Source organism: Macrotis lagotis, chromosome 1 (assembly GCF_037893015.1).
Source record: "Macrotis lagotis isolate mMagLag1 chromosome 1, bilby.v1.9.chrom.fasta, whole genome shotgun sequence".
NCBI lineage: Eukaryota > Metazoa > Chordata > Mammalia > Peramelemorphia > Peramelidae > Macrotis > Macrotis lagotis.
Genome location: NC_133658.1, coordinates 708,208,313 through 708,235,438, shown reverse-complemented (window position 1 = coordinate 708,235,438; position 27,126 = coordinate 708,208,313). Strand labels below are relative to the sequence as shown.

At 35.9% G+C, this 27,126-nt stretch overlaps 1 protein-coding gene across 1 annotated transcript in view; it reads left to right on the top strand.

Moving 5' to 3' along the window:
* Positions 1-449: 449 nt before the first annotated feature.
* The window catches only part of DAPL1 (death associated protein like 1), a 33,822-nt gene continuing 7,145 nt past the window's right edge, over positions 450-27,126 (top strand). Inside the window, exons 1-3 of the mRNA XM_074215923.1 lie at positions 450-579; positions 14,651-14,738; positions 21,448-21,508. Of these exons, the coding sequence (XP_074072024.1) occupies positions 522-579; positions 14,651-14,738; positions 21,448-21,508 (207 nt within the window). The 5' untranslated portion in view covers positions 450-521. The remainder of the gene's footprint in view (positions 580-14,650; positions 14,739-21,447; positions 21,509-27,126) is intronic.

The window sequence follows — 27,126 nt, the reverse complement described above, 5'->3', positions numbered from 1 at the left end:
TAATATTATAATTCAGTGACAAGCTTCTGTTTGGCATCATGGAACTCTCCACACTATTAAAAATTTCAAGGCCAGACCTCCTCCCATAAAAAAAAGAAATTCTTCCCTATAATGCATTTCTGTCCCCACCTATAAAATCATTACTGCCTCCTTGACAGCAACAGGATAGATTCCCTTTTTAACTTTTTTCTCTTATAGTTGAGAAAAAGAAGCCTAAAGAACTCCATCTATTTTCCTTTTCTCCTTCCCTTGAGAAGAATGTTCTTCTTGTCTGCTAAAGACTTCTACCCTGCCTCTCCTAAGAACAGGCAACAGAGGCTTGCAAGCCTGAAGGAAATCTGTAAGGCCCCACCTCCCCCTGAGAGTACAGGGTGACCAAACCCTGTTGCTGCTCTGCAATGCCCTTAAAGGGCCCTTTCCACTGCCTCTATAAAAGGAAGGTGCAGAGGAGAAAGTGCTACCCAGGCACTCAGCAGAAGCAATAAGACCAGCAGGAGCAGCAGCTACAGCCCATACATACTATGGCAAACGAAGTCAAAGCCATCCTCTTGCCCCTGAAAGGGGGCCATCCTCCTGCAGGTAGGCTAACTTCTGTCCTACAAGCAGCTCATGGCCTACTGTTGCTGCTACACTGGGTTTCCTCATTCACTTGCTTCAGATCTAGAACTTCACCCACAGAAGCAAAGACTTCTGAATCATTCAGAGGATTTTTTTTAAACTTCATCCCCTTTGATTTCTTCTGGCATCTTCAGGTTACTTGGCAGTTACATGAAACCAAGCTAAATGCTACCTATTTTTCTTTCTTTTCTTTTTTATTTTTTTGTGAGGCAACTGGGGTTAAGTGACATGTCCAAGGTCACACAGCTAGTAAGTGTCAAATAACTGAGACCAGATTTGAACTGAGGTTCTCTTAATTCTAGGGCTGGTCCTCTATCCACTACCTATATGCCCCTATCCTGGCTATTTTTCAAAGGAAATTTAAAATTTGTAGCAGACCATGGAGGATAGTATCACTTGGTCTGAACTTTCCTTTCCCTGATGAATCCTGTGAGTGTATATCAAGAGCATCCCCAATTGGCCAAAGGGGTTTGTTGCTATGGAAACCTTCCTTCTTGGGTTCAGGTTGGAGAATTCCATTGGCTCTTAGAACTGGAAGAGAGTTAAAGAAATTGAAACTCAGCAAAATACTAATGACTTGCCCAAGGTCACAGTGTTGGTGTTGTGTACTATTATCTGCTAGTACTACTTACTTCACTTTACATCAGCTCATATGAGTCTTGCTTGATCCTCAGTCAATCAGCCATTATTTATTAAGCACTTAATTTGTTACAAGAACTTTGCCATGTGAGGGACATCAAGGAAGGTAAAACTCAGTCTCTACCATGAAGGAGTTCATATTCTATTGGAGGAAACAACATGCAGACAACTGTGTCTACATGATATATACAGTGTCAATGAGAGGCAGCCAACCTTAGAGGGAAGTCCTCTGGTCCAGAACAAGAACCCTTTCTCCTAAACTTTATTTCCCTAAGGCACCTCTATGGACTACTATCATCTGAAGGAACTGGACTAGACAGACTTTAGAAGACCCCTTAGGTCTCTAAATCCTAGGAGCTTAGAATCTGTACACAGAAGAAACAACTCCTATCCTGAAGTGGCCCTCGAGGATTTCTCCTCCTCGTCAGTCTCTGGGTGGGCAAAGTTAAGAATGGTATAGGAAAGTGTGAAAATGTCTTTTGATGAGTATACAAGCACAAGGGAACCAACTTGAAAAGACAGCTTCTTAGGTATTTTGCAAAGCATCCACATTTTTCCCCATCTGCTATTTATAACAACCTGCTGAAAGCATGGAAATCAGTTCTATTGTAACTCATCTGCATGTGCATATGGATGGGCAACAGCCAAGAAGCCTATTTTTAGGGAGGCCTCTTTCCTCGTGGTGTTGACATTCTTATTTTCTTCTAAAAGAAATCTCTGTGTGCTTTGTTGTATCATCTAAGGCCTTCTTCCTTTCCTGATGCAATACTCTACAAAGATAAACTAACAAAACAACTGAGGTTCAGGGGCTTGCCTCTGGTCACCCAGGAGGCATAATTGGGTGTAGAGATCTCCTAGAACATAAGCACAGCCAAGCGGCACAGTGGATAAAGGTCAGGACTGGAGTAAGGTAAACCTGAGTTCAAATGTGGTCTCAGACATTTACTAGCTGTGTGACCCTGGGCAAATCATTTAACTTTGTTGCCTCAGGTTCCTTAACTGTACAATGAGCTGGAGAAGGAAATGACAAGCCACTCCAGTATTTTTGCCAAGAAAACTCCTAATGGGGTCACAAAGAGTAAGACACAACAGAAATGACTGAACAACAAAATGATCATAAGCTATTTGAAGGCATTTTTTTATTCCCATTCCTAGCACGATCCTTGGCATGAGTAAGTATTTAATAAATATTTGTTCAATTGAATTGAATTTTAAAGTTCTAATTCCAGGTATCCTATAATAACAAAAAATTGTTAATAGTTGTAAAGTTATATAAATATGCATAATAATATATCTTTATATATGAAGAAAATACTGCTAATTTAGTTGTGGACTGCGTAGACTACTCTCATTTGTGCAGCCATCTGCTTAAAAACCAAGAGGCTTTAGTAAAAGCATTATGAAAGTAGAAAGTTTAAATTAGAATTGACTAAATTATAATATATCTATGAGAAGCATTGTAATGCAAAGAAAAGTGCATGAGATCTGGTCAGAAGACCCAAGTTCAAAACCTACCTCTACCACTTGCTAATATATAAACTTCAAACTTTATTTAGCCTCTCTTATCTGTAAAATGAATGGGCTGGATTAGGTGACTTCTAAGGTTCCTCCTAATTCCAAATTTATAATCCTATGATTCCGCAAAGTTGATAAAATGGAGATTTGGTAAAAATCCTCACATTTTTTGAGAGTAAAAGAATGAACACACTGAATATCGCTGAACATGTAGTCGGAAAGTCTAGGCTCAAGTAAGTGTTTTTAGATACTAGCTATGTGATCTGAGGCAACTTCTTGAAACCTCGGTTTGTTCTATATAATGGAAATAAAAGTATCTCCAATATGTAGTTCACAAAATTTCTGTAAAAAGTACATGGAATAGCAATCTACAAATTTTAAAGCATTCTAGAAAAGCTAACTCTTATTATTTTCTCCTTCAGAGAAGTCACCATCCTTTGGTTTGGCATTTACTTTGATTATAATAAATTCCTACTCTTCTGTTTACTATGTTTGAACCTTGGTTTCCTCATTTGTAAACTAAGAAAGTTGGATTATATGACCTCTGAGGTGCTTTTCAGGACTAATTCTATGAGGCTGTGATTTTGTTTGTATTTAAGTCTGAATTTTTGTTGTGGGTTGATGTTTTCTAGATGTAATAGGAATGATCAAATAATAATTAGCATTTATATGGGACTTTAAGACATTCAAAAAGTTTTAGGGGAAAGGGGTGCCTATTTGTCATATGGTAAATTATATACATATATAATATATATGCATAGATATACATAATCACATTTGATGCTCCCAAAAATCCTAATAGTTAGGTAGCAGTATTATTTCCATTTTACAGATGAGGAAATTGAGGCAGAGGTTAAATGACTCACCTAGGGTCACACAACTAGAAGGTATATAAGACTAAATTTGAACTCAGGTCTTCCTGGTTCCAAGAATAATGTTCTATTAGTCTTGGGCTACCTAACTTCCTATTAGGGGCCAAAACACTTCTTGGAATTCTTGATTTGATTGAGAGTTAAATTACAAAACCTTGAAATGATGACTTGAAATGGAGGCCTTATCAATTCAATACTGTACTCAGACATTAAACTTCAATAATCCTGGGCACCAAGGGTCAATGATTCAAATGGTTAGTCACTTCTACAATAGAGCAGAAAAAAAGAGAGGAAAAAAAGGAAAGAAAAAAGAAGAAAGGAAGGAAGGAAGGAAGGAAGGAAGGAAGGAAGGAAGGAAGGAAGAAGGAAAGAAAGAAAGAAAGAAAGAAAGAAAGAAAGAAAGAAAGAAAGAAAGAAAGAAAGAAAGAAAGAAAGAAAGAAAGGAAGGAGAAAGAAAGAAAGAAAGGAAGGGGAAGGAAAGAAAGAAGAAGGAAGAAAGAAAAAAGAGAGAGAAAGAAAGACAAAGAGAGAAAGAAAGACAAAGAGAGAAGAGAAAGAGAGGAAGGAAGGAAGGAAGGAAGGAAGGAAGGAAGCAAGGAAGGAAGGAAGGAAGGAAGGAAGGAAAAGAAAAGAAGGAAGAAAAAAGAAGAAAGATACTGTATAAACTGAAAGATATCCACAAATGTGAAGTAGAAAATAAACTACAGAGAAAACAGCCTAACTGTAACTGTCCCCACCTGATAGATGCTAAGGGCTGGGTGACTTCACTTTTACATAGACATCAATATCTTATACTGCACTACAGCTAACCACAGTTAAATTTGTGCTATAAAACAGGAACATATTAAATGTGAATACATTAGGAGGCCCAGGCTGTATTCAGTAAAGCTTAGCTTTGAATTTCCTGTCTCTGTTGCTTTTAGTTTCATAAGAACCACATTGCTTCAATAACATCAAAAGCAACAAAAATTGTACTTAGAAAGCATCCTGGGGAGGCCAAGTACATGATAAAAGGGAAAGGAGAATAGAGTCAGTGAATAGTTACATAGTTAAGTAACTGTTTGGTTTGGCATTGAATAAGGGACCCGCTGAGAGTTATTCTACTGAACTCCTAACAAACTAAGAGTCCTGTATGTCACTAGGAGGCATTTTGGTACAATGGAAAAATAAAAATTCCAAAGGTCTTTTCCTATCACTTAAGACTTTCTATATGACCTTGAGAAATCAATTACTCCACAAGCATTTATTAAGTGCCTACTGCATAGAGATACTGGGGATACAAATGATAATAGAAATAGTTAACATTTCTAGTACTCTTTTAAAAGGTTTACAGTGGGCTCCTTACATATTATCTCATCTGATCCTCAAAACAAAACAAAACAAACCTTTGAGGTAGGAACTATTATTTTACCCATTTAACAGATGAGGTAACTAAGTGTGCAAAAAAGGGTAAGTGACTTACCCAGGATCACACCACTAAGTGTCTGAGGCAAGAGTCCAATTTAGGACATCTTGAATCCAAGTTTCACGTTATCCTCACTGTCCTCAGGAAGTTTACATTCTGAGAAAGTTTACATTCTAGTGGACAATTTATTATAAGAGTAAGTGTAATAGTGAAAGAACTAGATTTGGAATCAGAAGTTGTTTTTCAGTCATTTCAGTAGTGTCCAACTTCAGTGACCCCATTCAGGGTTTTAATGGCAAAGATACTGGAGTGGTTTGTCATTTCCTTCTCCACCTCATTTTACAGATGAGGAAAATGAAGCACACAGGCTTAAGTGACTTGCCCAGGGTCATGTAGCTAGTAGTCAGAAGACCTAAATGCCAGTGCTGGTTCTGACACTAATTGTGTGACCTTAGGCAAGTTCCTTAATTTCTGGAGTAAGTATGAACTAGAGGAGTTATAAAGGCCCTTTAAGTTCTAAAATCTTTTGATCCTACCAACTAGTTAGGAGAGGAAAGAGCATAGTCATTTAAATAGCATCTACTAAGGTATAAGTCTACTGTGATATATATACACTCATACATACACACACATACATATATATATATATATAATATTTTATAAATATTATTTCATTTGATCCTCCTAACAATGAAGAAACTATGGCAAGGAAAGGTTAAGTAACTTGCTTAGAGTCACACAGCTAATAAATGTCTGAGGTTGGATTTAAACTCAAGACTTCCTAACTCCAGGTCTAAGTTTTCTATCCATTGAACACTGAGTATATATGGTACAATACAGATACAGGGCTAATGCTGGAAATAAGGGCAAGCAGTAGCTGCATAAAGAGCCTCCTCCAAGAAAAACTTGAGGCTTCCAATGATATACTGAGAAAACTATCACAAGAAATTATGTTTGTGTATTCAAGGAAGGAATCCAAAACAGTAGTCTATAAACCAGAGAGGAGAATGAAGAGAGGCTTGTTCGAAGAGAGTACTGTGAGTCCTATTGGGCATGCTCAAAGCTGACTGAAAAGCACCCAATATGAATGCTCAGTTACAAAAATGCTCAGTTATAAAAAGTCTTCCAATAGTTCCAAATCTAAAGTATGTACAAACTTCTGACTCACTCTTTCTCTTATTTTTTAACATATATAATATCTTCCTGAGTAGGAAGAATTGCACCTATTTTTTTTTCCTCCCTCATTTCAATAAATGTCAACCAGAAAATGCCAAAATGACCTTGGCCAAGACGTGTGATTTTTCCATACTTCACTTTTGTCATACATAAAAGAAGTGAGTTGGAATGAATGGTTTCTCAGGTCCTCTCCAATTCTAGTCTTTAATTTTCTAAAGAATCAGTGTATGAAATTTCAGCCTAAAAAGTTGCATTCATACTTTGAATTTGGATTTTTTTTAAGAAATAAACTCATAAAATATTTTTGTAATTAAAGTATATTCATTCAAAACCTCAGCAGTGTACTGTTAATGAACAAGACTGATATATAACATTGCAAAACTTTTTCTATAGAGAATTTCGTTTTCAAAAGTAATCATTGAAAAGTACAGCTTTCTTTTTCTTAATTTCCCCTTTCAGCTTAAAAAAAAACTGAAGTAAGATTATTGGATTAGTATTGGTAATAAAAAAGGTAAAATGAGTAATATTTTAAAGTTGAGGATTGTTTTTCCAAAATCTTACTTTAAAGATCAAAAATCTTACTTCAATCATCTATAATTCTGTTGGTGTGAATATTCACTCTTTATAATGCAGTAATCATCCTGAGTCACAGTGGTCTAAGTTTGGTTATGCCCATCCTTGGGTAGTAGAGGCAGGCATCCATCATTCAGTTTGTACCCCAAATCTCACCAACTTGGTCAGACCCACAAGATCCCAGTTTACCTTAGTGCCACAATAAGTCACTAGAGTCAGATATTAGAAAAGGAAGAAAACAAAGGGCATTTAAGGGAACTTAGGACACCCAAGTTCCAAATGCAATGTAAAGAGCACAAATAGTCTGATCCTAAACCATGTTAACAAGAAATGCTGATAAAATAAATTTAGCTCATCAGCTCCCCAGAGGTTTTCTTAATGGTGCTGGCAATGTATGACTGGTATTTCTAGTGAATGAATGATGTTTGTTCTTCGTTCTGAAAGAAGACCATGACATCAGGGTAGGAAATGCCATGACAAGCATGTGAATTGGATTTGAGTGAGGGGATGCTTTGCTAAGTCAGCAGTCTCACTTTCTCCTCTGGATCGGATGACCAGATATGAATCAGAATGACTGGAGATGGCCCTAGTTGTGAGGCAATCAGGGTTAAGTGACTTGTCCAAGGTCACACAGGTAGTAAATGACAAGTATCTAAGGACAGACTTGAACTCAGGTTCTCCTGATTGCAGAGCAGGTGCTCTAAGACATCACTAGCTTGCCTTATATTTCTAGCAGAGCTAGAACAACTCAATCAGGAGGCTTCAGTTCTATCCAATTCACTCACTCACATGTATCATGGCCATAACCCCTGCACCTCAATCTATCCATCTGTAACAAAGTAATAATGTCTACTTTAAGGAGATATTTTTAGGACAAATATAATTATATAGCTATGTATAATTATATATATATATAAATATATATATAACTATATAGTGCTATAGAAAACAAATGGTATTATAAAAACATAAGATTATCATTGTTTCTAAGGCTTCTCTTCTAGAAACTATGAATCTGTATGAAGGAAAGAAAGAAGGGAAACAAATTTATTAAGTAATTGTTATATGCCAGACTTTGAACTAAGCACTTTACAAATATTATCTCATTTGATCTTCACAATAACTGGAAGGTGAGTGTTATTATTATCCTTATATAGAGATGAGAAAACTGAGACAGTCAGAGATAAATTGACCTGCCCAAGGTCACACAGCTGTCTGAGGTTGAATTTAAACTCAGATCTTCTTAACTCCAGGTCCAGCATTCTCCTATTGCACCACATATGTCAGTAAGATTCCTGAATTCTAGAACTGGGGCAAAGAGAATTTCTGCAGATTATTTGTACTTCATTCATCTTAAAATGAATACATCTAGGGCAGCTAGGTGGCATAGTGAATACAGCACTGGCCCTTGTAGTCAGGAGTACCCGAGTTCAAATCTGACCTCAGACACTTAATAATTACCTAGCTGTGTGGCCTTGGGCAAGCCACTAAAACCAATTTGCCTTGCAAAAACCTTAAAAAAAATGAATACCTCTAACATCACTGGAATTCTTTTTTGTTTATTTAGTTATGTTTACTTGATGCTTTGATTCTTTAGTCTTGTGATTTCAATAATGACAAAATCAGACTTCCATCATCATGTGGAATCTTTGTCTATAAGTTACCATAAATCTCTCAAAGAGTATTTACACATGGACCCAGCTTCTTGTTCTTTTAGTAGCTCAGGGATACTAACTCAATAAGAAACTCTATTTGTTGTCATCTCTCATTCTTCTCATTTGAGCAATTAATTTCCTCATACTAATAATAACAATAGATGATATGTATATAGTTCTTTAAGATTTATAAAGGGATTTACATAGTATTTTATCCAGTTTTCTAATTCTCATCATATCTACATACAAGTTGTCACTGGTAACATGTTATTTGCTTACACCAACCTTGCATTTTTTCATTGTTCTTTGAATTGTTTGTAATTTTGATTCTTCTGTAATCATGGTGTTCATTAATTCTCAAGCAAACATAATTGGAAGAACAGTGGTGCTAAAGAAATGTTTTGTTTTATTTTGCTTTTTTCTAAGCAGTAGACCAAATCAGAGAAGGCAAGACAGTCTTCCATGCTTTCTCAAAAAAAAATATGACTTGATGTCCTTCCCTTTGTACTTAACTTGGAACATAATTCATTATCTAGGTGCAGTATTGTCCAAGGTACACATATAGATGGACTAATTTGGCAAGATTTCCTTTAAACTGTGTATTACCTAAATAGTACATGTTCTTCATCCACTCTGTTTTTTCAGTGTGGCTAAGTTAGATAAAATCTGTGTGAAATGCTGCAGATTTCACTTAAAAGTCTTTATAGTATTCCAGGGCTTGTGCAATTATTATGATATTATCTACAAATAAAAACATTTAAAGAACCTTAGAAAATAAATAGGAGAATTTTCTTTTTGTTTATCTATGTTCCATAAAACTGGAAAAACGTTTTCTAGATGACACTTCACTTGACATTAGCAGATCATTAAACAAGATTTCTCTATAATGATATCAATTCAATTCAACAAGCATTTATTAAACCAGGGAGTTTTGCAAGATGTATGAAAGAAACTTTATCTGAAGAGAGTTTTCAATACTACCATTTATGCTGTTGAAGCAAGTCAATAAATAGTAAACATAACAGAATCTTGTATTCTCTATCTTTCAGTTAGTTTGTTGACTTTAAAAACATGGTGACCCATGATAGAAAACTGCCTGCAACTATTTGCCTATTTCCTTCTCATGTAATCTTCAAAGATAGACCATTTCCATAAAGATTTCATAGAAATGTTTTCCCCTCAATTGTTACTGTTTTGGGGATTTTTTTGTTTTGTTTTTAGGTTTTTGCAAGGCAAGGGAGTTAAGTAGCTTGCCCAAGGCCACACAGCTAGGTAATTATTAAGTGTCTGAGGCCAGATTTGAACTCGGGTACTCCTGACTCCAGGGCCAGTGCTCTATCCACTGTGCCACCTAGGTGCCCCTGCTTTTTACTCTGGAGAACAATATTACTCATCCCTTGTTCCAAGTTCTTAAGAAAAAGGAAAGGATATGAGGGAATAAGAGAGGAGAGGAGATTCCATAACTAGGAAAACAGAAGGAAGGAAGACTGTGCATCATTTAGTCCAACTTTCCATTATCTAGAACCTTTTTAGGCAAGGAGCATGTACTTAAATTAGTAAGAAACAAGAGGTGTGCTTGGAACCAGCTCTAATCTGTTTACAAGAAACCATTATTAAATTTTCAATATATTTACACCTCTTTGTTTACACTTTGGGCAGACAGGTGACACAGTGACTTGGAATCAGGGAGATTAGTTTTCCTGAGTTCAAATTCACCCTCAGATACTACTGGACAAGTCACTTAACACTGTTTGACTCAGTTTCCTCATTTGGAGAAGGAAATGATAAACCAGTTCATTTTCTTTGCCAAGGAAGTCTCAGATGGGGTCATGAAGAGCTGGACACAACTGAAATGACTCAACACCTTATAAATAAGCAATAGCTTTAAATCAAGGCTTAATTTGTTGCTTTGCTTATTTCATGGACTTAAAAGTGTAACAATACAGATTGAATTTAAAAGTTTCTGTGAATTTTCCCTAAATTAAATTACTTACTCAATGCCATATAAATCAAACTACCAAAAAATTATTTTGTAGAGCTAGAAAAAATAGTAAAAAATCAAAAAGGTTTATGTGTGCATTCCTATGCCCCCTCCCTTTGTTAAATATTTACCAACCCACAACCCTGATTGCACTATAAATATTGCTTAAATTCAGCAGAAGTATAATAGAAAGCTCAGAAAATGAAGTCATCACCAGACTGATGGCCTGGTAACTAGAAGTTAATTATAATAATAGCTAACATTTATATTGTATTTTCAGATTTGCAAAGAGCTTTGCATCCATTATCTCATTTGAGCCCCACAATATCCCTGCAGGAATTTTGCAATATACACAGTATTCCCTGTCATTTTTTTAAAAAAAAGCTAAATATTGAGTCAAAATATCCTTAATACTTCTATCCAGTGGTGCTAATACTGACTCCTGAAATTATAGAGAATATCAAGGATTCTTTTGGAAAGTTATCATGGTATCATGGAAAGAATGGAGTATTTTGAATCAGTAGGACTGGGACTTAATCCCAGCTGTGACACACATTAACTGAATGACCTTGAGTAAGCCCCTTTCACTTTTCTGAACATCAGTTTTCTGATCCATAAAATAGGCTTAATCATGATCCCATTCCATACTTTTCTTCAAATATATTGCCTCCTCTGTCATCCTCTCACTATAGACTGATTTGAGATTGTCAGCTCCTGAAGAACCTTAGATGTTCAACCGATGTGGTGGTTATTTTAATTTATTGGATTTTATCCTTTGTATTACTATATTTGTGAATAAAGAGCTGTCAACAGCTAAAAATATACTTGTGTAATGATTAAAAATTTCTGAGAGATATAGTTTTTGAGTAGATTGTAATCAATTTTAGAAACTATATCTAGAAAGTAATCAACAAAATAGGCTGTTCCCCTTAATAAACAAAGAGAGCAAGACTGTCAAACCTATAACATTTATAGTCTTTTAAAAAGGGGATGTACCTGGGACAGCTAGGTGGTGCAGTGGATAGAGCACCAGCCCTGGAGTCAGGAGTACCTGAGTTCAAATCTGGCCTCAGACACTTAATCATTACCTAGCTGTGTGGCCTTGGGCAAGCCACTTAACCCCCCCAAAAAACTTTAAAAAAAAGTCCAAAAAAAGGGGGATGTACCTGAGGGTCATAACTCTGATTGGTTAATAAATAATGAGAGAATTAATATTATAATGAGAGGTGGACTTATTCTTGAGGCATGTGATACTGAGCATCCAATCTTGGTCAAAGACACATCAATATTCATATTATATATTTGACAAAAGGAAGAATTCACATTTTCCCAGACTTGTCTTAGTAAAACACAATGAACAGGAATCTACCCATTCATTTAAACTTAGAATTTCTTTGCAATCTTTGATTGGATCTTAGCCTTCTGGCTGGGTAAGTTTCCAAGATTTCCCATACTGCTGACTTCTGGATAAGGAAGAAGAAAAGGGAATGCTTGGTCATAATTCATAATTAATTATTAAATACAAGAAAGAAAACATCAGTTCTCCTACTTATGTGGTCAATTCTTATGCCATGCTTATAATTAAATTTCATTGAAACAAAGGAAAGGGGCAAAAGAAAACATTTTCTTACTGGTTTGTGACAGAGACAAGAATCTAATTGTCTAAAAACAAGTCACACCAAAAAACTAAAGAAGTCCTGATACCCATAAAAAAAACAGGGAATAGTGTTCCCCCTGAGTACTTTTTCGAGTTGAGTGGAGTATCTGAGAGGTAAGGAAGAGGAGAGCAGATCCATCCTTTCCTACTAATCCCCAAACACCCAGAGAATGGCAGGTCCAAATTGCAGAAATGTTTCTCACCTCTATGTTTTCTATAGTGATGAGGTTGTTAGCCAGGTGACTCATCTGAAGGCCATTCCTACTCCTAAAGGTAGGAGTTCTGGAATGTTTCTATGAGGATGCGAAGGGAGGTGGTGGTCAAGGTGGTAGCAATGGTTTGATTCACCTGGCTCATGCCACCTCTTGAACCTTCCTCAATGTGCCTTGCTAGGCTGATTTGCCCTACCTTGGGTATTTCTGATCTTTTTTAAGAAATGGTTTCATTATAGATTTTAAGACTCCATCAAAAATAGTTTTACTCATACTTGACTTTTACTGTTGTCCTTTGAGTTTTCTTTAATATAAACACCCAATTGGAATTCAAAGAAGACAAAGAGTAGAAAAGCCCCCACCCCTGTCTAAGTGAACCTACATAGAATTCCAGCATAAATCACATGGGCACTAAAAGAAGAATTCTTTGGTCTTTTCAGAAGTGCTTTCAGGAATAGAATAGCTTTTTCTTCATTTCTTAAGATATTATATATCCACAGGAAGAATTAATGAGTTCAAACAAATTTACATATATATTCAGGGTTTTTTTTTTTAATCTGACTGCTTTTGAATGCATAGACTTCCTGGGTATAAAGGGGAAAAAAGAATTTGATTTGACATGTTCCCTGAAATAGGTAATTCTTTCTCAAAAGTTGATTTCATCTGACATTGTTCAACACTAGAATTGTTTTTGTTAGGTCATCTGTAGCTTAATCAGTACTAATTGATTTCGTGAATGGCAAGTTTATTAATGCAATGTAATTAACTTAGACCATTTATTTTTGAGTTTGGGGGGATCTGTATCATAATTAAGGGTGGTCCTTATGTTTATAGGCACCATGCTGAAAGAAACCCATGTTATCATGACATCAAGTACATTCCACATTATTTGGCTTTCAGAAACCTTGGCTGAAAAAGATGCTAGCTAAAAATATGGGGTTATCATATTGTAATACCCAATTACTATCATGCAAAAAATTGGTTAAATAATCATTTTTTAAAGTAAAAGGCTTGAATGAATCTATAGAAATATGAGTGAATGAATCTTGTCTCTGTTGCTTACTACCTATGTAACCTTGCAGAAGTAATTTAATCTCTCTAAACCTCACCCCTTCATATGTTTTATATCTGTAAATAAGAATTGTTTTAGATCATAGGTGTGAAAATTATATGCTACCTGATTTATACAGTAGCAGCAACAGTCAGTGCAGGCTGAACTGGATCAAAAATGTAATTAGGTGAAGTAGCTAGGTGGCACAGTGGATAGAACACCAGCCCTGGAGTCAAATCTGACTTCAGATACTTAATAATTACCTAGCTGTGTGACCTTGGGCAAGTCACCTTGCAAAAAGAATGTATTTGGGAAATGTTTAATAAATAAATAAATTGATTTCTTGTTATTATAAATAAATACAATAAAATATAGATAATGTTAATTTGTAGTTTTCTAATTCAATATAAAACCCATAGGGATTATTTCTATTTGAATTTGGTACCACTCAGCTACCCAGACTCCCTGTCCCTCTTCCAATCTCAGTCTAGCAGTCATTATGGAGAGTTGAAATACCTGTGGTCTTCTAAAGGAAGGAAGGAAACAGGCAACTGTACTTGTGCACAAGGTCCTCTAAATAAAGCTAATATAAGGATCATTTGATCCTTAAAACAGCCTTGGGAGATAGATGCCATTATTATCCCTATTTTAAAGTTGAAAAAACTGAGACAGTTTAAGTGATTTGCTCACAGTCATATAACTAGTAAGTGTCTGAGGTGCAACTTGAACTCACACCATCCTGATTCTAGGCTCAACACTAGCCACTGAGCCACCTGGCTGCCTTATGATTAAGATTTTGCTCCCCAAAATTATAGGGCCTAAAATTTAGAAGCTAGAAATGACCTCAGATACCAGCCTGTCCAAGGGGAAAACTGAAGTCCAGGGAGGTTAAGCGACTTGTCTAAAATTACAAAGGTAGTAAGTTGGATTTGAACTCTGATTCCTCTGTGAGAGTTCTTTCCATCAAACTATGCTGCCTTACAGCAAAACTAACATTCATCATTTTCTGTGGTTGTTGTTCTTTTAACCACATCATAGGGAGAAGGCAAACAAGTAGGCTACAGAAACTTTTTTTAATGAAGGGTTTTCTTTATGCTATTTTAACACAACTTTTACTTCACTACTTTAAGTAGGGTTATAATTAAGTGATCTTTAAAAAAAAATCTTTCTCATTCTTAAGCTTCAGGCTATCACTCTAAAGAAGTAATATTTAAAATGCAAGAATCTCAATAAGAAAACAAATTTCTGTGCAGCTCTTCTGGGGAGTTCACATTTCTCTGCCCTTTCTCTTTGCAGTCAAAGCAGGAAGAATGAGAGTTTCTAAAAAACAAGAAAATGCAGTTGTGGAGAGAAATGCCAAAAAAGGAGGACTAGAGAAGACAAGGTAAGGATTGTTTATTAAGATGCTAACTTCCCCATCACCACCATCTGCACTGATTGGAAAGAGGGCCATTTACTTCTCAGTCTAAAGAGATCTATCCCCTTCTTTTGTACTGAATCAGAGAGGGCAATAGCCTCCTTAATACAAGGAGAAGAAAGGTGACTAACAAGAAAGGAAGAAGAGACACAACATGGTCCAAAATCTAGGAAACCTTTGATCTGTAATGTTTGAAGAATTGGAGAGAGAAGGGAAAAGGAATAACTATTTTTAAGTACCTTCTAAGTTCCAGTGCCAATTTCTTTATAAAACAAATAGTCTCATTTGATTTTCACAATTCTGTAAGGTAGGTGCTATTACTTATACCCATTTTACAGTTGAGGAAACTGAGGCAGACAGGGATTTAAAGGTTTTGCTCTAGGATATAGGGTTAGTGAATTTAGAAGACTGAATTTGAATTCAGATCTTTCTGCCTCCAGACCAGTGCTGGGGTTGCCAGGAAGCTAAAAAGTGAAAATGAGATTTAAAAGTGAGCTCACCTTCAAGTGATGGCTCCCTTTCATCATTTTAATGCTGACATTTACACAGTGCTTCAATGTTTGCAGTCACTTGTAGTGACTACAGCCCTGTGAGTTGGGTAATCCAGGTGTTACTGATACCATTTTGCAAAGTCCCAAAGAAATTTTGTAACTTGCTCAAATAACTTTGGAAGCAGGAATTGGAATTAAAATTTACCAACTCCCAATCCATCTCTTCTCCATTGCCCACATCCAAAACTAATGCTGTTCCCTCCATACTGTTTTCAGACCTCCTCTTAAAATATTGTCTTAAACTTGACCTGCTTTTATAAGATGCTTTTGGAGAAAAAAAAACAAATTTAAAACAAATGTTTTGCTTTTAAACTCACTACCCAATTATTTAGAAACTAATGGTCACTATATTTGGCATAATTGGAATGCAATGAATTTATTTTCAGTGATGTGATTGTCTCACATCCTTGACCCCACTACACTATGACCAGAGTTAAGAAAAGGAAAATTGTTAGTTAATTCTGTACACAAACACCCAGGATAATTCTAAACAGCATTTAAAGAAAGAGGTTTAGAGGGGAGAAATGATGTTTTCAACAAATAATGAAACATATAGATCTTGTTACTCCAGGAAGACATTATTATAGAAAATATTCAAGAGAGGTTTAATCAAGAGATTAAATTTATGGATAATTTCTTTGTAATTGGGCATTAAAAGAAGTCATGGGTATATAGGGTCCATCCTTAAGCCTTTTAAAGTCCACTTCAAGGAAGTTTACCACTGTCAGATAAAAAATATGAGATGGAATGGAACATTGGATATGGCCTTTCTTGGTTTGGTTTTGGTTGTGTTTTTTTAAAGAATATTAAGGGGCTGCTAAGTGGCACAGTGGATAGAGCACTGGTCCTGGAGTCTGGAGGACCTGAGTTCAAATGTGATCTCAGACATTTAATAATTACCTGGCAAATCACTTAACCCCATTGCCTTGCCAAAAAAAAGAATATTTAAACCTACTCCTAAAATTATTATTAAGAGGAGGAAATATGCTAAAGATTCTTTTCTATGTTCTTAAAATCAAGAACCTGCTTTCATCATTATCAATAGATACTTAATAAGAGATAATAAAAGAAATATATCAATGATAAAGGGGGCAACAAGTAATTAAATTAAAACCTGATTTAGTTGAAATCACTGGTACAAATATAGGACAAGTTAATTATGATAATCTGTTCTTTTGTCTGGGCCTGGTGTCTGAGAATTAAAAGTTCACATCATAGAAAATTGAAACATGAAAAAGACCCTTTGAGATCAGCTAAGTTTAACATCCTCATAAAGGAACTAAGACAGCTAAAATACAGAGTTTGAATGGCTTGCCCAAAATAGTAATCAGAAAACTCAGATTTGAATGCAGTCTCTGATTTCAGAGTCAGTGTTCTTTCCACTTATACCCAACTTCTATACAAAAGTGCTTTCTAGTACCTTACATAATGTACTTATCTTACAGAAAATGATTATGGTAGTCCATTCTAACATGCAACTGGTTGATGGATCCTGGGAGGCATCTCCATGGTAACAGCAGGCTAGACACTAAGACTACTTCCGAGTCATGCATTGTCGATCAGTGCTGCATTCCCAAATAGGCACACAAGCACAGGTTTCAAACTGTGATGTATAAGCTTGAAGCTAGCCCACACATCTAAGGGTGATGTGCTTCAAAAAACTTGCCACAGGTTGTAAGGTCTTACATATGTGTATATGTGTAAATATGTATATACATGTGTGTATATATACTTATGGATATGTATATATGGTTTTTTTAGATTTCATTACAGCCTTCTTTAGAGTAGGAAATGGAGGAAGAAAAAAGGGCACAGTAAAGAACTAAAGAAAATCTAGAAAGAAACAGAAAAACTGAGTTGCTTTGAAAACAACATGTAGGATTTATTACATAGATTTTCATGAAATGAAAATTTATTGTTTTTATATTGAATCTTCTCTTATGTTCTGCTGTGTACATGGAAACTTCCTTTTTTCTGTTTTTGCTTTATATTTAAATTTAAAATGAACAATTTTAAAATTAATTTTTTAAAAAAAGAGAGTAGGGAGTGGCTAGGTGGCGCAATAGATAGAACACCGGCCCTGGAGTCAGGAGTACCTGAGTTCAAATCCGGCCTCAGACACTTAATAATTACCTGGCTGTGTGACCTTGGGCAAGCCACTTAACCCCATTGCCTTGCAAAATTAAAAAAATAAAAATAAAATAAAAAAGAGAGTAGTTAAGATAAATTTGTAGTGAAGTCAACATGGTTTCATGATTTTTCTCTAACACTATTCAACAGTGCATACATAGGAGCACAAAAAGTAGATTGTGAAAGTGAAGTAGGATGGGATTGCAATGTGTTACTAACAATAGGAAGCCAGCAAGAATTTCAAAGGTAGATGATAACGTGTGGCTGAATTGATCAAATATGGGTCAAAATTTGGAAAGGAGGAACATAAGATCAGAAGAGGGGCAATGAAATGGGAGAATAAGAGGGTTGGAAGGACTTCAGGTCAAGACAGCCATACTAATACATTGCTGTGAAATGTTACAACCATTTTGGAGAGTAATTTGGAATTAAACAGATAAACTGATTAAAATGTTCATACCTTTTGAATCAGACACTCTCAAGAAAGTTATTGACAAGAAAAAAGTCCCCACATATTCCAAAATCATTAAAGCATCCCTTTTTGTGATATTTAGGAGTTGGAAACAAAGTACATACCTATTGACTGGGGAATGGCTAAACAAATTGTGGTACTCGAATGCAATGTGTTATAAGAAATAATTCATGTGATGAGTACAAAGAAGCATGGAAAGATCTATATGAAGGAAGCAGACATCGAATGAAAAAAGCAGAGCCAAGAAAATACTATGCATAGTGACTACAATGATTTAAATAGAAATAACACTAAAAAGTAGACTCTCTCTCTCTCTCTCTCTCTCTCTCTCTCTCTTGCTCTCTCTCTCTCTCTCTCTCTCTCTCTATATATATATATATATATATATATATATATATATATATATATATGACAAAATGATACAGAAGAAGTGGAGATAAAGGTCTCATTTCTCAAATTCACAGAAAACTGAGTCAAATTAATAAGACTCATTCCCTAGTTGATAAATGGTTAAAAGATATGAACAGGCAGTTTTTCAGATAAAGAAATAAAAGACATCTAAAGTCATATGAAAAAATACTCTGAATCATTATTGATTAGAGAAATGCAAATTAAAACAACTCTGAGATACTACTTCATACTCAACAGACTGACCAATATGACAGAAAAGAAAATGATAAATATCAGAGAGGACATGGGGAAATTGGGGCACTAATGCACTGTTGGTGGAGTTGTGAACTGATCCAAGCATTCTGGAGAGCAATTTAGAATTATAAGAAGTCCTATAAAACCATGTATACCCTTTGACCCAGCAATGCCACTACAAGGTTTGTATCCCAAAGAGATTCTTTTTTAATGGGGAGGAGAGGGAAGAAATATGCATAAAAATATTTAGAGTAGCTTTTATGTGGAGACAAAAAATTGGAAACTGAAAGATTGTCCCTTAATTACAAAATGTATGAATAATGATATGTGATTGTGACAGAATATTATTGTGCTGTAATAAAAGACAAACAGCTCACTTTCAGAAAGTTGAGAAGACTTATATGAACTGATGCAAAGTGAAATGAGCATTGTAAACAGTAATATTTTATGGTGTGAATAACTATGAATGGTTTACCTATTCTCAGCAATACGATAATCCAAGACAATTCCAAAAGACTCATGATGAAAAAAATGTTATCCACTATTTATAGAGTCTGAATGCACATTGAATGCTTATTATTTTTCTCCTTTTAAAAAAAAACAGCATAACTAATCTGAAACTATGTTTTATGTAATTGCATGCATATAACATCAAATTACTTTTCTGGAGGGAGAGGAGAAAAGAAAGGAGAGAATTTGAAACTCAAATTTTTAAAAAATAAATGTTAAAAATTGTTTGTACATACAATTGGGATTTTTTTTTAAATTTAAAAAAGAACTAGTGGGACATGAATGAAAAAGATGAGAAGAAACACCCAACCTACCCCTTTGTGTAGATGAGAGATCCAAAGGTGTTTCACATGCCTATGTTTCAGGACTTTCTCAGGGTATCATTCCGTTATGTTGACTTTCTTTTTCCTTTCTAAATAACGATAACAAGCCCCTGTTTGTCATATGGGATTGCTCTTGGGGAGGGAGATAGGGAGGAATACTATAAAAATAGAAAACATCAATTAAAATTTTTTAAAAATAAATTAAGTAATTCCAGGCAACTAAATCAAAAAGAGAAGTCAAAACCACTGATTTGAGTCTAACAAGATAAGGTTTGGATAAAACCTAAAGCCCCCTTAACACCCTGCAGGGAAAACTCATTGTTCTTGTCTAGTCCAATTGGAACATTGACTGGTATGCTTTCATTCCAGTGACCCAAATACAGCACACATTATTTTTCTTTATTGACTCTCCTGTTGACACTGGCTTTATTTCTGGCACCTCCTTTATTTGTCCTCAAGCTTATCTCACTGGCACTTCATTCAGAATGGCTAAAAGCTTTGATTCCCATGGATTTTGATCTTTACTCAATAGCTGAGGCTGCCCTAACAATTGAAAAAATTTTAACTAATCTAAAAGAAGGAAATCTCTCTCTCTCTCTCTCTCTCTCTCTCTCTCTCTCTCTCTCTCTCTCTCTCAAATCTATATAGAAAATTTAAATAGTTCTTACAAGTACCTAAATAATCATTTTATATATTCACTCACCCCCCCCCAACCTATACACACACACACACATCACTGATTAGTAAATTGGATTGTAGATTCAGATTTGGAAAAGATTATCCCCTCATTTTTACAAAGAAAGAAACTGAGACTTAGAGAGATTATGTGACTTGGTAAGGTCATACATAAATATCTTTAAATCTAATATGCCAGGGGGTAGCTAAGGTGGCATAGTGGATAAAGCACCCATCTTGGAGTCAGCAGTACCTGGGTTCAAATCCAGTGTCAGACACTTAATAATTACCTGGCTGTGTGGCCTTGGGCAAGCCACTTAACCCCATTTGTCTTGCAAAAAACCTAAAAAAAAAAAATCTAATATGCCTTGTTAACATTTTCTCTATCACTTTCTTAAATCCAGACAATAAATAAAGCAATAAATCAAGCTCTGATTTATAGAGTCTGCCAAGTTTACAAAGTAAAAATTCTCACACTGGAAATTTAACAATCAGCTCAGTTTGAATCCTTCCCTGTTCTCAGCGTCCAGATCGTTCCTTTCTCTTGGTCTTGGGAAAATGAGGCACAACATTAACATTAATACTGATTTATACTACAGGAATATTGAAATGAGGGAGAAAATGGAAACTGAAATATACTTTACCAGCCAAACTACAGGAATAATGATTATGAACAAGCAGGAACTGGTTGGGGAAAACCTGAGAGAGCAGCTCAGCACTTATAGACCTACCTTCGTTTCTGGAATGAATGTATTTAATCACTCCAACACAGCATTTTTGTGGGTGAACTACTCTCATTACATTTTCTAGGAAAATTGCCTTTTAAAAAAAATGGAGAGTGCTTCAGAATAAATAAATAACTAAATGTAATAAATCTTTGTCTTTAACCCTAGTGACTGGGCTAATAAATATGAGCCCTTCAGATGCCAAATGCATGATCTCCCTCGGGAAATTGTACTGTCAGGTCACACTGGGATGTGATTTGACAAACTGTCCTACTACCCAGAATTGGGCCTATAAAGCTTGGTCAACAAAAACCAGGTAGCCATGAAAAGAAAGAAAAGAATATTTACTTGCAGGCACTTCTCTCATTTGATCTGCACAGCAAGTTTATCATCCCCATTTTACAGTTGAGGAAATTAAGGTAGACCAGGGTTAAGTGATTTGCCCAGGGTCAAACAGCTTTGAACTCAAGTCCTCCTGACTCCAGGGTCAGTATTCTCTCTATTGCACCAGTTAGGCATGGAAAGCAGAAAAGTTTTATCAGGCATAGATAGCCAAAGCAGAAAATGCAGTCCACATATCTTATGTGAATGAAGAAGGAAGGAGGCAAAAAATCTCACATGAAATTTCTTCCTTTGTCTTTACAGCGCTCTTGCCAATGTTGCTAAAATACAAAGTATGGTTATACTGAATGATACTCTAGAGAAGGTAAGTATGGTTGAAGTATATATACAGAGAGCTATAACTCTAACACACATCAGAGCTATAACTAAGATAGGACAATTGGGAATTTTCCCCAAATCACCAAGTTAGAGGAAGCCTACTTCATGTACACTCCTGGAAACAACTGAGTTTAATAGCTTCTTAGTAAGACTTGGTTAAAGCAGAAACTACTATATGGTACTTATACTCTCCCTTAGTTGCACCTCTGTATGCTCCAGTTTGGCTTTGCATGTCTTCCCTTCTTCATCCTTTGGCTCTTGTGTCCCAAGGTTTCCTCTCTCCCTCCCCTAAATTTGTGTTAAAACAAAAAACAAACAAAACAGTAGATCTGGGGTATGTTTTGCCCTATCTGTCTCCAGATGCCAAAATTGATAACCATGCCTCTGGCTCCCATAACAAAGGAATTAGCTCTTGGGAAAGAAGTTCATCAATGACAATGGAGCTTGGTTAAGAGAAGTCTCTTTTCAAGACAATGCTCCTAAAGTGGATGTTTAACAAATCCCCTTGAAAATCTAATGGGGGGGCAGCTAGGTGGCACAGTGGATAGAGCACTGGCCTTGGAGTCAGGAGTTCAAATACGGCCTCAGACACTTAATAATTGCCTAGCCATGTGGCCTTGCACAAGCCACTTAACCCCATTGCCTTGAAAAATCTAAAAAAAAAAAAAAAAATCTAATGGGAAGCAACAGCAAAACCATGCAACAGAACTCCCCAAACTGTCTTTCTACAATCCTATTAGACTTTTTTAAGAGAAAGAAAAGGTAGGTTCAAACAGTTTCTCTGCCCCCCCCCCCCCATCTTCTTGGCAACACAAACTGCTTTCTAAATTCACTGCAGAAAAAAAAATCCATGTTGAAAATTGAGGATGGAATGAGATCTGGGAATTTGGACTGGGGGGGGGGCGTGACCCAATTCTGTCCAATTTGGGGCTTGGATAATGATCCTATTTTGATATCCTGTAGTACCTCCAAAGACCTTCACAAATTCTTAAAAAATCCTGAACAAAATTAATAAAATAAGTCTTCTGTGGATAGTTAAATGGCAAAGTGAATAGAGAGGCTGTGTCTGGAACCATTAAGACTTGATTTCAAATGCAGTCTCAGACACTCACTAGCAGTGTGATTCTGGGCAAATCACTTTACCTGTTTGCCTCAGTTTCCTCAACTGCAAAATGAGGATAATAATAATATCTAGCTCCCAAGGTATTGTGAAGATCAAATGAGATAATAATTGTAATGCACTTAGCAAAAATTCCCAAAACATATTAAGTTCTATATAAATGCTAGCTAGTATTAATATTTTCAGATGGGGGTGGTAAGTGTTCCTCACCGCACTCCTGCAAAACATATAGTGTATGTTTTGTATAAGGTTGTTGTTTAGTCATGTCCAACTCTCTGAGACTCTATTAGGGTTTTCTTGCCAAAGATACTGAAATGGTTTCATTCTCCACCTCATTTTACAGATGAGGAAACTGAGTCAAACAGGGTTTAAGTGACTTGTCCAAGGTCACACAGCTAGGGTCTCAGTTCTTCCTAGTTCCAGACACAGCATTCTATCCACTGGGCCACCTGACTACCCTAAAAATAAGATCTTACCTCAAATCCTGGATTCTTCCTCTTGTCATTGTCATTATGACCTCTCTAGGCTTCAGTTTCTTTATGCATCAAATAAGAGAACCAGATTGTAGGGTTTCTAGGGTCTTTTCTTGTTCTAAATCTCTAGTCCTAAATTGCTTCATTCCAAATCTTAATGAATTACTTCTCATTCTTATATTTATCATCAAACCAACAGGCATTTATTAAGGGACTGAAGAAGACTTGTCAAGTCTATTACAAGGAGGACCTATATTAACTGTTCTCTCCTTCCTTGTTAAGGGCATTCTGGGCTCCATGAACCAATGGTAACAGGCCTAAACAAAAGGTCTACAAGTTATTACTCAAACTGAATGACATGAGTCTACACTGCTCCATCTCCATCTACACTGGCCCTCTCTATAATACTATCAATTTATTAGCTAAAATTTCTGGGTCTGTTCAACTGTTTTGTTCTGGGTTTGTTTGGGGGATTTTTTCCCCCTCTATCAGTAAAATGAAAATGTGCTTACAGCATCTGGATTACTAAAAGGAGAAAAAACATAGACTCTGGATACAAAGAAAAGCCTTCCAATTTTGACAACTCATTCAGAGCCCTTGAATAAACTCATAGATTTCTAAGTTTTGCAGATCCTCAGAGGTCATCTGGTGCAACCCAAACCTGATCTGAGATCTCTTTTGTAACAAAGAGAAGAATGATATTTGGTCATCAAATGCCTAGTATCTTTTGTGATCCAGGAAGAACTACTTCAGTGTAACCCATTCAACTTTTGGACAGTCTAAGTGAGAGCAAGTACTTCCTTATATCAAATGGAAATCTGCCTCTTGGCGATTTCCACCCATTGTTCCTAGCCTAGCTCTCTGGAGCAAAACAAGCCAACTCCCTCTTCTGCACCACAGCCCTTCAAATATTTTAAGACAGCAATCATTCCTTTTTTAAAGTTGTTTTTTTAGCTACATGCAAAGATAATTTTCAACAATCTTTTTTATATAAGGTTTTGAGTTTCACATTTTTCCTCTCTCCCTCCCTCCTTCTCCCTGACAGAGAGCAATCTAATATAGGTTATACATGTATAACCAAGTCAAACTTGTCTCAATATGAATCATGTGAAAGAAGAATCAGAACAAAAGCGGGGGGAGGGACTATGAGAGGGAAAAAATCATAAAACATAAAAAATTGAAAAAATTGAAAATAGTAAGCTTTGGTCTTTATTCAGACACCTTAATTCCTTCTCTGGATGTGGATGGCATTTTTCTATCACAAGACCTTTAGAAATGTCTTTGATTATTGTACTGCTGAAATAAGCAAGTCCATCATAGTTGATCATCACACAATGTCCTGTTAATGTGAGCAGCAATCATGCTTTGTTACTATGTCAAATATTCCTTATTCTTTTCCCAATAATAAAGTTTCACAGCCTAAGCAACATAACCTTTATTTCCTCTTCTGATCATTCTTTCTTTTCTCCAATTTACTGATTGTCTTTTTTTTCGTTTTTGGTTTTTGGTTTTGTTTTTGTAAGGCAATGGGGTTAAGTAACTTGCCCAAGGCCACACAGTTAGGTAATTATTCAGTGTCTGAGGCTGGATATGAATTCAGGTCCTCCTGACTCCAGGCCCAGTGCTCTATCCACGCTAGACACCTAGCTGCCCCTACTGATTGCCTTTTAAACTTGATGCAGTGGAGTCAGTATTGGAGAGTCAAATTCAGTTTGTATTCAAATCCTGCCTCTGAAACTTAGTTGTATGACCAAAAGGACATTTAAGCTTTCTAATTAGTTTCTCCATCTGTAAAATAGGAATTATAATTTTTATATTTAATGTTGTTTACAAAACTCAAATTAGATAATGAATGTAAATCAGTACAATTTTTATTAAACAATCATTTATTAAGCACTTACTTCTAAGTGTAAGAAATATAAATACCAAAAAAGTCTCTGATCTCAAGGAGCTTACATTCTAATGGGGAAAGATAACATTTAAATCGTTTATCAGCATCTTTGTTCAGTCATTTCAATTGGGTCTGACTCTTCCTGAACCCGTTTGGGGTTTCCTTGGTAAAGCAACAGGAGTTGTTTGCCATTTCTTTCTCCAATTCATTTCATAGTCGAGAAAACTGAGGCAAACAAGGTTAAGTGGCTTATGGATCGCACATCAGAAGCCAAATTTAACTCAAGATGAATCTTCCGCAGTGGATAAGAGCACCAGATAGGGAGTCAGGAGGACCTGAGTTCAAATCCTACCTCACATACTTAATAATTACCTAACTGTGTAACCCTGGGCAAGTCACTTTAGCCCCCCCCTCCCCACTGCCTTGCAAAAAAAAAAAAAAGAGTTGTACTGACTCCACTGTGCCACCTAGCTGTCCGTATAAGTCTCTAGAACTGCTATTACTATCTTTTCTACATTGATTGTCATTAAATGTACTTAAAGAAAGTCAATACAGAACAGTGAATTATATTTCTGATCATCATTAATATTATTCTTTTTCCAGTGTTTAACTTTCTTCTAGCCCTAGTCCTGGTGCCTGTGCTCATTTACATTTTTACTTTAGGACCTAAACCTAAAGGCATCAATCCTAAATTCTAGGAGACCTTTCTAGGAGTTTCTAGAAAAAAGAAATGAGCATCAGAGCAAATATATTTAATCTATATACATTCTATCATACCAACCCCACTCCTAAATTCACCTAGGGGTTTTAAATTTGTGAGGAATGGCATGAAAAACAATTTATAAAGACTTCTGCTGAGGGGTTGAATATGGATTGTAATCACATCAGCATTTAGGAAAGCCCTCACCTACCTACCCAATTATTGACCTTACCTGATCTATTCTCTTTTTAAAGGACAAAAGACAAAATGTCTCCTTCTAAATATTTTTTTAATTGAAGGGGGGAGGGGGGAAAGTTCTTTGGGGTTTTTTGGCAGAATTTAAACTTATGATATTCCAATTTATGAAATTATGAAATTAAATTTATGATATTTTATTTCTGTGGATTTAAACTTATGAACCCTGACTCCTTCCATTTGTAAGCAGAAACAAATGCAAATTGTTTTCAAAAAATGTACGGCAACCAAAATGTTTGTTTAGAATATTGTTTATTTCTGAGATACTTAAGATATTTTATTATTATATTTATTGTGCTGTTTCACAAAGCATTTCCACACCATGATCCTATCAGTTAGGTAGTACAAGTGTTTTTATTCCCATTTTGTAGATAAGGAAAGTAAATCTCAAGTTAAGTACCCTGCCCTAGACTTCTTACTTCTTTTCTTTCTCACTTGTCTTAATCACTGAGATAGATATCCTGAGGATCTTATCCCCCCCCCATTTTTTCCTACTTTTTTTTTTTTGGAAGTGGTCATTCTTGACCTCTTTGCCTCTTCTCTTTCTTACCTAATATTAATGGCTAAATAGGTCTCAGTCAAACTCCCTGGGAAAGACCTAGCTTTAAAAAGTCAAAGTCTCCCACTGTATCCAGGGCTATCCCCAATCATCCTGATCCATATCTGACCACTGAACCAATGTTGGCTCCCAAGAACATGAGGCTGGTGACTTTGCACAGCATCCTTCTCACAAATCCAACTCACTTGTATGTCATGGCATCACCTCCTGGAGTCGTGGTCTTCTTCAATAATGAAGAACAAATAACAACAAGCAGCACGTGGAAGAACCTAGATTCCAACCTAGGTTGCTTCTGCATACAGTGTTCTTTCCATTGCTCCATGCTATATAGGCTCTACAAACCTTATTTCACCCTCTCACAGATATAATCAAAACATCCTAAAGGATGAGGGCGAAGTAGATTTATGACATCACTCCTTTTAGTAGAGAACAACTAGTACTAGTACAGGCCTAATTCATGTCTCTAGCCTTTAGATTGTATAACCTTATCTCTCAGTCTTTAAAGTTAGCTATATCTTCATACCTAAGCAATTGTGTGTTGACTTAGAATTAGCAAGATTCATTTTTGTCAGTTCAAATCCAGCCTCAGATACTTACTAGCTATGT